Below are 13,752 nucleotides of genomic sequence, written 5' to 3' on the forward strand. Positions count from 1 at the left end.
TCCTGGAGCAGTATCACAAATCAGTGAATCAAAATGCCTCTATCTTAAAATATCAGTAATTCAGAACATTGCCATAATGATCATAAAAATAAATAGGAAGTCCAACTGTATTTCTGCAAGTAGACATTTACAATAGTTTTTAGTTTACATTTGTGTCAATTCTGTAATATGTTTTTGCCATATTAAGAAGGTAATCTCTTTGTCCCTTTTCTTATAAGACATTTTGAACATGATCACAATTTTAGGTCAAAGGTAACTTAAACTACTGTGGAGGAGAAATACTGTATACCATCAGTACCATGTTAATCTTAGTATTACTTATTAAATTTGAAAATGGGAACTCAGAATGGATGTGAAACATCAGCATCACCAGTGTTGATCTCAGGATCAGGAATCCATCATTTTCCACTTAAATCATGAGTATGAAGTGGATAGGTAGATAGATACTTTATTAATCCCAAGGGGAAATTCACAAGTAGTAAAAAGTGTCCAGGGAACGAGGTCCACATAAAAGAAAGTGGTAGGAGTGATCAGTGAAATAGAGAAAAAAGTAAAAAGATAAAGTCATACACAGAGCTGCTGGAAAAGCTGCCACTCACGGCGGTGCCTGAGATATCTTTTTTTAAGTAGTAATATAAAAATAATAGAATAAGTAATATAAAAAAAATAAGTAGTGTCATTGTATATTGTATATTGAATTGTTTAGTTGATAGGTTCAGCTGTCTTTTTTTGTAGAATACTGTGCTACTAACATTTTTTTTGGAACTGGTGTAGACTGAATTTTGCAAAGTTATCATGGCTTAATATCTTTACACATTGTCATTTACTTTTATTATTTCTGTTTTGAGCTTTAAGAATCACAATTATATTTACAATACAGGTGGATATCTCTTTATACTTCTTTGTGTAATTTATATGGTGTTTCTATGTTTTGTTATTCTATTTATAGTAACTATCATAGTTGTAAATGTGTACTTTGCTCTGAGTTTCTAGGTTGGAAGTGTGCTATATAAAAATGCTTAAATCAATCTCTGAGCTCCATGGCCCCATTTCAGGTCTAGTTATGGCCATTGTCTTGTGGAGTTTGTATGTTCTCTGTGTGTTAGAAATTTCCTGGTTTCCTCTCACACTACAAAGAAATGCAGACCTTAGATTAAATTGAGAGACTTCATTAAATAATGTCAAACGTGCTCTCTACGTTTTGCAGTTTTCAATAATTTATTATTGCTTGATAATAGAAAAAATTATCTGATTACATAAACATACAGATATAAAGATAATATGAAACAATGAAATGAAAACAATGCAATTCAAAAATATTTTCACCTATTCCAAGCATATGTTGGAATTATGTTTTTGGAATAATATTTTAAATACTTTCTGGAATTGTCAGAAAATGTATTCCTGTTTGTTTAAATTTCATTCTTTTTGTTTATTAATATGAAATTAATTGATAGATAATACAGTTCATATTTGTTACTCATACTATATTTCTTAATAAAGTGGAGTAAAAAAAATAAATAATAGATAGAAGAAGCATGAATTAAATGAAAATTACTGATTATGGAAGGTCTTCCTAGTGAATACAATAATCATTACCAAATCACTTTATTTTGAAAATTAATGAAATAAACGTAAAAAAACCCAACCTTTTGGGAGTTGACGCTGATAGTGTGTTGCTGCACCCACCACATAAACCACCTGGATTAGGACCGAGTGCAGCAAGTGACACTTCAGCACCTGTTATCACCTTATTTTAAAACATTAAAACAATAAATGTGCAAGTCCGATCGAGTCACCGATCAAATACAGGGGAATAGGACATAACTAGAGGAGGAGGTGGTGAAAACTGTAGAGGAATAAATTTATCATGTAATACTGCAAAAAAACAAAAATACATAGTGTGAGGTGGTGAAAACTGTAGAGGAATACATTTATTATGTAATACTACAAAAAAACAAAAATAGAAAGTGTCCTGTGTCCACTTCAGAGTAAATAAATGTAAATTATGAAATAATAAAGGCGAATTTTTGTCATATTAAATATTGTAATTAAATCGCACATTAAAAGTTATTACTTAAGAACTACAATTAATTACTTAAGAACTACAATTATGTGTGGTCTTCAGATTTTGTGATAAGGTTTCACTGTGAAGCTCACAGTAGGGAGGTGAAAAGATCAAAATCACGTGACTTAAACACATTTGCCGTGAGAAGTATTCTGTCGATCGAAGTGAGTACAGCTACGAAGGACAAAGAATTGTGGGAAAACTAGGTGCAAAGCCCCCACCCATTGATCCATGCTGATTAAAATGTATTTGTATGTTGAGAAGTTGAAAATAAAAATGCAAAGTGGAAAACAAAAATTCAATGAGCAGCAGGTGGCACCAATATTTATTTGCATTTTACCTTACATTTTTACAACTTCATTGCTGCTCAGGCTGAAAATGAAATTGCAAATGGTGTTATTTCATTTTATTTTCAATTTTCACAGCATTCTTGCATATAGACTTTGAAAAATAAATGACAAAATAGAGATTGCATTTTCATTTTGTAATTTTAATTTTCATTTTCTTTTTTGTAGAATATACCTCCCATACAAGAATGGGATATTCACAAACAAATTTTGATTAAAATATTTAATAACAAAACACTGTTTTTTAGCATTCAATTGATTCTGCAGCATAATAATAATAATAATAATAATAATAATAATAATATGACCACAGGGGGGTGCTTTAGCAACCAAGAAATAATACTTTGGAGTTAATTATATGTAGAAGTCATGCTAGCCTATCTTTCAATATGATCGTCAAATGAGTCTTTTCTATTGTTGCATTAGTTTCTGAACAATAAGAACTGTCACTAAAGTTAATGTCCCTTCTAGAGTCCCTGGAGCAGCTTCTCTGACAATATTCCTCCTCTTGGGTAGAGGACCAGTGAACTGGAAACCCACAGAGGGTGTCTTCTTTATATATCCCTCTAGTGGGAATGTAAATAATCCTCATCTGGAACAATTGGCTGTTCCAGCTGTCATTCCATGTACAAGAAAGAGTCTCCTGGCATTTTAGGATTTCTAGGGCATCTACAAAGGCACTCGCTTTTGGTTCCTCGCTGTTAAAAATTAAGTATCCAGAAAACGTATCTCCTGTTTGTGTAGGGTCTCCTTATGCACCACCTTGTGTTTTGCATGAGGAACTGGTGCAAACTCTGTGTACTCTATATATAGACAATATTGCTACATAAAACACAAAGAAGTACAAAATAAATATAAATGAAAATTATTGTTTTTATTAATAAAAATAAATTATAATTAAAACAAGAGCCTTGCGATGCACCTAAGCCAGGGGTCGTTTTCTGCCTTGTACCCTGCTGTATTCCCTACGCCCCCTAGCCCCCTCCTACCACAGCCTTGAACTGCATTAAGAGTGTTTGAGAACAGAATAAGATGAGAAGAAAACCAGATGTAAAAAACAGGCAAAATATATAACCAAGTAAAGTTTAAAGTAAAGACATAAATAAGTAAAACAAATTAGCAGGCAACACAATTTAAAGAAAAAGAAAACAGATTTGACCAATCAATTTACTTTAAATGCAAAAGTAAATGGATGAAGTTTTGAAAAAATTAGGGGAGCTTTAGAAGAAAAATGACATGTTGCCCAGCACCCACAGCAACTGAAATCTGAAATGCCAACCAGGTCTGTGATGTTTGGACAATCTCAGTGACATACAAATTATGGTCTTTGTACAGGATTAGTGAAACCGACAAAAATATTCTCAAATAGCTTAATCTAATTAAAGGGTTGTATTAAGCATCAAGTGCAAGGCTAGAGCCAGTCCTACAACAGGTGCCAGTCCATTACAGGGGCTACTCTGATACACTCCACAATGTGTGGCACACTGATCAGACACACAAGTTAGAATTTCAGTGTACTCTATACATGACAGTACCATTACTACCACTACTGATTCATATGTGATCAATTTAGAATATCCAATTAACCAAGCAGGCTTGGCTTTAAGGTATGTTGGAGAAAACCCCAAAGAGGGAGAATGCACATTCAAGGAAATTGACGCAGTGTGTGACTCTGTATTCTCATTCTTGCTTATCCTACAGTTCTAATTTAATTCTTTCATTAATCTGTCATTTTGTTTTTTGCTCAGTACATTGCCCTGTGACAGTAATGTTAAGAGCACTATATAAAGTAACGATTTCAAAATTGATTGTTACATGTATTGTTGGCAGCACTGTGTAATGAGGATAAGAAATTGACACAAGTCCGCTAAATGAAAAGAACTACAACAAATTAGGGTGGTACAGTGGTTGACACTGCTGCTTCATTGATACAGCTCCCTGGATAATAAAAAAGGAGCCGACATCAGGACCAAGCAGTAATACCTTAAATGGAGGGTGGAGTCCATTTCAGACAGTCTACTGCTGCATGTGGAAATAAACCCATTCAGAAAATGGAAGTATGTTCAAGTTCTTCACGGAATCCTGAACTGCAGGATTTGTGAGACGACAACACTAACCAGTGGGCGAGGTTAATCCCAACTATTTATCTGTCATTTTTTTTGTTTATTGGTTATGAGTGTACCCAAAACATGGCCAGTTATGAGTTGCTAATTAACCTAATCTGTATATGTTAGAGATATGTGGGGAAAAAACCCATGCAGACATGGGAAGAAAATGTACACACCACACAAATACTGATAGGGCCAGAATTCAAACCCAAGACAAATACTGATAGGGCCAGAATTCAAACCCAAGACTCAGGAGCTGTGAGGCAGTAGGGTTAACTTCTGCAAAATCAAGCTGCCTTCATTATTTATGAATATAAATCGTTCCTATGGTAAGAAGATGTGTTGAGTGACCTTGTGCCAAGCTCATACAGTATCTGAGCCATCATCTTTAATACTTGCTGTTTGACTGTTGATCCTGTCTACCCTACAGACGGGGCAGGGTCAAATTTTCAGCAATTTCTCTATTTTTTATTCCCGTGATAATTTAATATTTTCATAAATCTAGTGAACAATCTGAATGAAAAGAGAAAGCCTTATTGAATCACAGCACATATTTAAAAAGCAAAAAAAGTCTTTGCTTGTTGCTAAATATAACAAGTTTATACAGCAGTGACAGATCAGCTTCCAGGCACATTATATTCTGGTGTTTCACAAGAACATGTTTAATTAATGAACCACACACACAATATTGTAACCATAGCAACCCTTCCACGGCTTGCCATAGTGCAGTGTTAAAATGAGCATATATGTGTTGACAAAGAGTTGCCCTTGTTAAGCCTTTTAGCCTATCCATCTAGTACCAAACCTGCCTGATCCAATTTAGGGTCAGGGGTTTGAGGGCCTATCCTAGTAACACTGGGCACTTGGTCTGCATGGGCTGCCAAACACCAGGCAAATTTACATCTGTTCTTTTCAGCCTGCTCTTCAAAAATCATCTCTCATCTTCATTTACAAATGGAAGAGGTCCTCCACATTTTTTTTGAAATGTATTAGCTTGTGAGTATGCGTCTCTTCATTAGTATTGAATGTGCCAGTGTATCTGAAATTTCACTCATTGACACGGGTACATTACCTTTATAGTCTCTCTATGTAAAAAAAATATTAATTGTTGCTGTGTTTATGTCCCTGATTTGGTACCAGTCTGGATACACTTTACCTTCTGAAAGGTACTTGCTATAATACAGCCAGAGTTGTTGCCCTGGCGCAAGGTTATTTTTTGTTAATATTTTTGTTGTTTTTTAAATATAATTTTGTGCATTGTGTTATTAATTCTGTTGTTTTTCTTTCTGTGTTTCATGTATTTGACATTGTGTTATTTATTAATTATTGTGTAATTTTATATTATGTTAACACTGTATGTATTAGTTTTCTGTCCAATTGTCAACTGCCCTGTCTCCTGTATGTAGAGCCCAAGGAGGCAGGTCACATGATTATGGGGATTTGGTTATCTAATAACTAAGTTGCCCTTATATATATAATATATATATATAAATAACATTTAATGTGCAGTGCCACAGCTTGACCTTTAATACCTTGCTGTCTTTCCTGAAGGATGTATTTCCACTGACATTAAATTCCCCTACATAACTTCCATTTGGAAATTACACAGTAATTCCTAGAGTGTCATACTCTAAAGTGAATACTGATACCTTTAGCTCATATATTTTATTTCTAATGCTCCTGGCATTGTTTTAATTCTGGTGGTTGGTACTGTACTTCTCCATTTTATGCCCAATTCCCCCATGCAAACTGATTTAAATGTTTGTGCAATTCTCTAAAGATGTTTGCTCCTAGAATATTTACCCCTTTTTATTGATACACTCTCTTGTTAATAAAAAGAAGCTCACCAGTTCTTCTGAAACCTCTTGAGCTGTTGACTGTTTATTTATATTCAGACTTTGTGAGCCAAACATGACAAAAAGATCATCATCACAGAAGCATGAGACATGCTGTAGATATTTGTACGTATTACAGCAGGATAGAAAAAGACAGAAGCTCTGCCATCTAATAGATAAGACATTGTTGATTAATTATGTCCATGAGAAACATGTAGATGTTCTTATATGAGCCCCCATATTGGTAGTTGTATCCAGTACAGAGCTTGTGTTCACTGAGAATATGGCATTTAAAAAACTGTAGCGATACTTAAACTGGTAAACCCCTCTCCTGGTCTCAAAGTAGAGATAAACAGTAAGGACTATGTCACTGTGATGTGTGCTTTATTGGTTGTGCCATGTAAGCAAATTGTAAATATCCAAAAAGACAAGTTACAGGTCAGGTGCAAGAACTTTCATATAATATATAATCTAGTTGCAGAGAGAAGCAAGGACTAGAATTAAATTTATTTATTGTATTAAAAAATAAGATGGTCAAAAAGCATCTAACACTGCCTGCTGTGTATTGGTTTATAATCTAAATAAAGACTTGCTAGAATTCATCAGACTATACTTTTTTGTTTTTTTGCTTTTTTTAACAGTCATTTAGACACAGCTGAACAGCTAAAAACTCTGTAAAAAGACAAAAAACATGCATTTGCTTCTATTTTGTCTGTTGTACTAAAAACATGTTTTTCTGATTATGTGCTGCCTTTCTGTGTCGTAACACCTGTTTGTTTCAAAAAGTTACATCAGCTTTTAAATCCCTAAATTGAAACAGGTAACTATTATTTTTTATGTAATATTTCATTATTTTGTTCTTCTTTTACTTATTTTGAGGTGTGTTTATTAGAGGGATTAAGCCAAAAGTGCAAAATAAAACATGCCCCTACAAAACACAAATATATAAAATAATAATAATTTCCTTCTTCACCTAATTCAGGCTGAAAAATGGAAAAGAGCGAAGTTCATTTTTCTTTTACATTACAAAAGAAAGTAGTCATCTCGATTTTCTTCTGTATTACTTGTATTCATTTTTTAACATGGTTGTGGCCAGTTTACCAAGCTGTATATTATTTTTGTATAGCACTCAGGAGTACAGACTCTGAGAACTTGCACATGTTTCTAGGTACAATGTAATGACATAAATAATTAAACCATACATTTACAAACATAGGACTCTGTTCCCTTGTGAATGTACTGAGGCCACTTTGGAAAAGATTTAGTTTGACTAAAACAACTCAATAAAGAACGTTGTACATGTGGTGTGTACTCACTTTTGTAAACAAAAAAAAATTGGAAGTGGTTTCCCCTAGACTTTCTCATATACTCAGATATGGGGATGGATATTTGAGGAGTAAATCGCAAGACAATGATTATATTTTTATATTATGTACATTAAAGAACCATCCATCCATCCATCCATTATCCAACCCGCTATATCCTAACTACAGGGTCACGGGGTAAACATCAAATCAAATCAATTTAATAATATATTGAACAATTATTATAAAACTAAAGTTGAATAAATCAGACTCTGCAGCTACATGAATAAAAAAGTACCACTTCAGGTTAGCAGAAGTAGCTCAAAAGTTGACAGAAATCTACATTTCATACCTAATACTTGTATGCAGAATTTGGTTGACCTAAGTAAAAGCGTACTCAAGTCATCATGTTTACATACCCACACACACACATACACACACACATAATTCCAAACGTGCTATTTTTGGACTCGGGGAGGTCTAAAATGTCGAGATTTATCAAATTCTTGAAATCGAATTTTTGGATGATTACAATACTTTCCCAATGAGAAAGTAAATTGGACTCAGGGAGGTCTAAAACGTTGAGATTCATCAAAATCTCTAGGTTGAATTTTTGAACGATTGCAATATTTTCCTGAAAAAGTAAAAATGGTTTTCATTAAGTTCAGGAAAAGCCTTGCACATAAATCAAATGTGAGAAGGTCATTTAAAAATGTGGGACTTGTTGCTTTAACATTATAGCATTACTGTGTTGGGACTGGGAAATTTGTAGTCTGTCTGACAGTAGAGCTTTGTAGGAAGATGCTTCAGGTTCCTAGTTTTATTTTGAGACAGTTGGATTTGGTGGTGAACTTGAAGTCACAAATAGGAATGGATTGGTGTATTTCAAATGAGTACCCTGAACCAAAGTTAGAAAGAAGACAATTTTAAATAATTAGTTATCATTATGCATCACTTAATTTGTTCCGCAGAGGACTCACTCTTGTCATCAGCTATCACGTAGCATCTGTTAAAAGGAGAAGGTTGATATTACTACAGGTAATAATCTTTCAGAGAAAAATGGCAAAAATTTTATGTAGTGGCAAGCACGGCTTATGTCAGGACCTTCTTTACCTCTCAAGGGATAAAGGGGAACAAAGACCATCGATGTACAATCATACCATAGCCTTTTGACTTAAGCTGCTATAACATTGTTTCAAAATGTAGATATAGTTTGACTATATGCTTTTTTGAAAAAGAGTGGCCTTTTTCCCTTTGAACATCATTTTGGTTTTTATTTATGTCACATGGGGCAAGGCAACAACTACCTTGTTTGACTGCCTTTGTTTCTCTGTCTTGTATTTGCACAAGTTCACATGCTTGAAAAATAAATAAATGTAATAATCCTGGTCATTCTTGGATACTAATATGGATATTGTCTGTCTACATATCTATCTGAATGTGTGTAGATGTATGTCTGTGTAATAGACTGTCAGCATGTGTGTATTTTTTAAAGTTTATTTCTATTGCTGTGGATAATGAATACACAGTATATTTCCAAGTATATCTGTCACTTTTTTAGTTCCATTGATCTTTACACCTGGAGGAACACTGCAAAATATTTATGTGCTTTAGTAATTGCAACTACTGTATATTCTAGTTAATTAATATGTTGGCTAACATTATATCACTTGCACTGTATTTGTGGATGAATGCATGTTAGTTGTTGTCAGGAATTTATCCTGCAGGTAAGGATGCAGATATTACCTCCATGACCGTTGTTGCATCTCTGTAAGAATGCAGTCCTGGTTGTGTCATTTTGAATGTCCGCAATACTCTCTCTGTGTCTATGAATTTCAAACTTTTATTTATTTTTATATGTAGTAAAATTTTTAAAGTTTGTATTTTTGTAAATTCTCACAATTCTGCTAAAAATTAAAATTCTTATATATGATTACTTTTGTCTGTTGATGGGTTCTTGGCATTTTAGTTGGAGATACTAGGCCTTCCTATACCATCGTTCAGTAAAATCCTTGTATTCAGGTACTTCCCATGATACACTGAAAGCCCTGGTTTAATGGGGTTTTTCACAGCATTTACTTAAAATATCCAATATATTTTTGTCTTTTTTTGTATTATCTGAACTTTAGGCATTGATAATTGCAAACTAATAAACATTTAGTAGGCAAGCATGTTGTATATAGGCAAAATAACCTCTCTGATTATCTTGATATAAAAAGTGCATTACGTGAAATATTACGTAAAATATGTGGTAGAAGAGCAAAGTCACTATGAATAATACAGTAATACAGTCACCTATGATACATACAGTTACAGTCGAGCAACAGAGGTGCTTTATGTTTGCTTCCACATTATGCAGATATTGAATTAACAGTTAAATTGACGAAAACACAACTAAATTAGATTAAACATGTAAGCAGACAGAACAAAAAGGAGCATATCAAACTTTCTTAGATAAAGCATTATTTTAACAGCATCATCAGTACTACCAATACTACAGATAATGTGTCCTAATTAAGTACTTCCATGGACAAGTTGAACAGAACATCTGTTTAATAGATCCTAAACATTTTTCTTTTGATGCTACCTTATAGATCTTGGATATCCAACAAAGACAATAACATTTAAAGAATAGGCCATTCATCTCACACACCCGTCCATCAAATTTCTAACCCATTTATCAAGTTCAGAGTCAAATAGAATGCAAGATGATAACTAAATCCTACATAGGACATGGAAACCTTGCACTGGGCTAATTTAAACTTGCCAATTAAGTCTTTGGGATTTGGGAGGAAAACCATGGTAGCTGCAGAAAATACCAAGCAAACATGGGGAGAATATTCATATAGTTCATGGGATGGAAATAAAACCACTCAGCCCATAGATGTTCACTTAATGCTGTCTAAATAATTTCCTGGCCATGTTTCAGTTTGCCTGTTGTTTTTCAATCTATGTGAGAATGGGGGTGATTAAAAACCTTTGACTGCTCCTGGGAAAAGCATTATCTTCCTTCATACCTTAGCAATGATTACAGATCCACACTCTTTGAAATATGTACCATCTTACAACAGCTTGTTCCAGGACCAGTAAATTAAAACACGTACACAGACAACTTTCTTCTTTAAAATATCCTGGTTTTCTCTGTTCTGTAAATGCCTTGGGTCTTCTAGAATTGCAATGGTTAGAGCTGTTGCCTATCAACTCTTGTGACCAAGGCTTAATTCCTTGACTGACTATTGTCTGCATAGAGTATTCACTTTCTTTGCATGGGTTTTCTCCAGGTACAAAAATTTCCTCCCATGCCATTAAAATGTGAAAAACAGATTAAGGACACAGCTTCCATAAATGACAATGTTTAAAGCAATTTAATAAAATTTATGGATAGCTAAAACTTCATCCAATGAGTGCTTGTATGATTTTCATATTTCCAAAAGAAAAAATATATATACTGGTTGCTGGATATACTCATTCCAAGCCGCGCTGGTGTTAGACAACTAAGTAACAATGTGTCTTTGGATTGTAGAGAGAAACTGGAGTTCTCTGGACTGTAATACGTGTAAGCAGGGATCTTTACAATAAATCACATCAGCATCCACATACTATGGGACAACAACACTACTAGATTACCGTGCAACTTTAATTAAAAAAAATGTAAAAAATAAATAAGATACACGTTTACTTATATATCTTGAAATATTTCTCTTGAATGATAAAATGCTAAAATTTGATGATCTGATACCCAAAGGCTGATACTTTATCTTGAAGATTACGTAAGAAGGCTCCTTAAGGAGGTAACTGCGAGTCGTGCCAAATCATCTTACCTTATGAAGAGGAGAAAAAGGTTTTTCCTATGAGCGCAGCTTTTCCCGTGACGTAAACCAGGAAAACCTCCGCAGATTGCTCCTCCTAGACGCTCAAAAAAACTCGCCTGGTGAACGGCATACCCTGTCTTTGACGTTACCATCTGTCCCCACCCCATTCTGTAGGCGCGCTTGTTGTACGGGGCGTGGCTGGCAGGAACCCTGGGCGGTGCTAAAAGATGACGTAACACTGGCAGCTTGTGAAGATGCTATGGCTCCAAGGCGCACCTTGCGAGTGAATAGTGTGGGGTGGCTGAGAAGGAAAAGCGAAACCCGAGTACGAAACTTAACAGTGTTTCACCAGAGGTGAGGAGGGGTTTCTCGTCCACTTGCTGGTAGCCATGGGTTCGACGACGGGAGACGACTTTAAAGAGAAACTGCTGTGGAATGTGAAGCGAGAGGTAAGCAACAGTGATGCCAACGCGTTGCTCTGTGTTTGCTTTAAGGAAGGCGTGGATTTACAGTGAAATGCATTTGATTTACTTGAAGCCCAGAATAGATTTTAAGGGAACAGGACTTCCCAATTAGGCTGTTTTGTTACTTGTTTTTATCATTTCCCACTCACGAGCACCCAATACTGCCCATGTCCGCCGATACCTTTTTAAAGGTTTTCTTGAATGAGTAGCTTTAAGGCAGAGACTGATTTATGACGTCCTTCATTTGGGAGGGACGGGGAATATATATTTTTCGCCGGCTACTGCAATAAAATGTATATTGCAGTTGTAAAAAGTTAAGTCTCCGGTGCAAATAATGGAGGTTTTTCGGAGTGATCTATGGGGATTAATGAGTGCTTGAAATAGAAGAACTGTCGCCTCGCGAGTCTGATATATATATATATATATATATATATATATATATATATATATAATATTTGTTACCATCCCTGTTCTCAGTACGGTGACATTATTAAGAGATTGAGATAGATCACATACTGCTTTTAGATTTGATTATCCCTATCAATTTTTTTTACAACGACTTCATTCACCATCGAGAAGCTTGCAGTCCCCCAACATCAGATAGTTGATATTAGTTAATTTTGATTTGTTAGGTAAAATATTCGAAATATCAAGTTTTTATTGCTTATGTTTGACGTCACAGAAGCTGGACAACAGGTTACTCCTTGTCTGAGGTTAAATAGAGAATAAAGAAGCAAGAGCACTGACATGAACGAGGCTAACTGCGGGTGCAGAAGGGTATGCCAAATCTAAACCAGATAATCAAAATTTGTAAACGGTAGTCTTTGAAAAGGAATTTTCCACAATATCACACTTCATGACACTTCCTACTCATCAACAGCAGTCATACCACATTTTCCTTTAATAACTCTTGATATTGCCATTGTTTTAAGAAAAACAAAAATGGCCATTTTAATATGTACATTGATAACTAGAATACCACCACCTGGTTTTTAGCTGTATCTGGTTTAGAAATTACAATGTCCTTATAAAAATACGTTAACTATATGTTTTCTCTAGATTAGAAATAAGGCTTTGTGTTACTTTTTGCACAAATCAAATGTTAATGTTATACTTATTAAAATTGTAGTTCTTTGCCTCAGTTCATAGATAGGGAGTCATGGTAAGCCATATGTGCACCCACATTATCACTTAAATGTTTTTTCTTAAAAAAACTTAAATCAAACATAAATTCTTAAATTAGAATTTCTGATTTGACATTCCTTTTGAAGGTGAAAAAATACTGGTCTCCATGTAAGCTTTATATTTTGTACTGTGATTACATTTAAATAGAGAAAATAGGTTCTGAAATGTTTCACTAAGAAATAATAAAATTCTGTTTTGCATGTTTATTAAAAATCATGTGCAGGCAAGCATTAAATTTTTTATATATAATTATTTCTCATAGTAAGGTTCATTGAACATTTTATTTTGTAAATAAATCATATTTGGAATGACAAGAAACACATGACATTTTGTGAAGTACAGTGCTATATTATAAAGACACGGTATTCAATAAGATTATTGTAAATTCTTTTTTATGAATAAATTACACTTTGTTTTCTAAAGGTCCTTAATTACATTTCTTGTATTTTACCTTTTTAAACTGAATGCATAAGCTCTTTATATTTGTAAGCCTTACATTATCATTGCCTTTAAATATAGTAGAGCTGTACAAATGTAAGTACAGTAAAAGCTTCTGAAGGAGTAATGTACAGTTACTTCAAATGCAGTATACAAAAATGTGTAATATAAGGTTTATCTACTGTATAATA

The 13,752-nt window shown here is 34.1% G+C and overlaps 1 protein-coding gene across 2 annotated transcripts in view; it reads left to right on the plus strand.

The window, feature by feature from the left end:
- The first annotated feature begins 11,713 nt into the window (after positions 1–11,713).
- sgsm2 (small G protein signaling modulator 2) overlaps positions 11,714–13,752 on the plus strand; it is a 194,568-nt gene continuing 192,529 nt past the window's right edge. For both annotated transcript variants that reach the window (XM_028806739.2, XM_028806740.2), the window contains exon 1: positions 11,714–11,923. In XM_028806739.2, the coding sequence (XP_028662572.2) occupies positions 11,864–11,923 (60 nt within the window). In that variant the 5' untranslated portion in view covers positions 11,714–11,863. The remainder of the gene's footprint in view (positions 11,924–13,752) is intronic.

This window comes from Erpetoichthys calabaricus, chromosome 8 (genome assembly GCF_900747795.2).
Source record: "Erpetoichthys calabaricus chromosome 8, fErpCal1.3, whole genome shotgun sequence".
Lineage (NCBI taxonomy): Eukaryota > Metazoa > Chordata > Cladistia > Polypteriformes > Polypteridae > Erpetoichthys > Erpetoichthys calabaricus.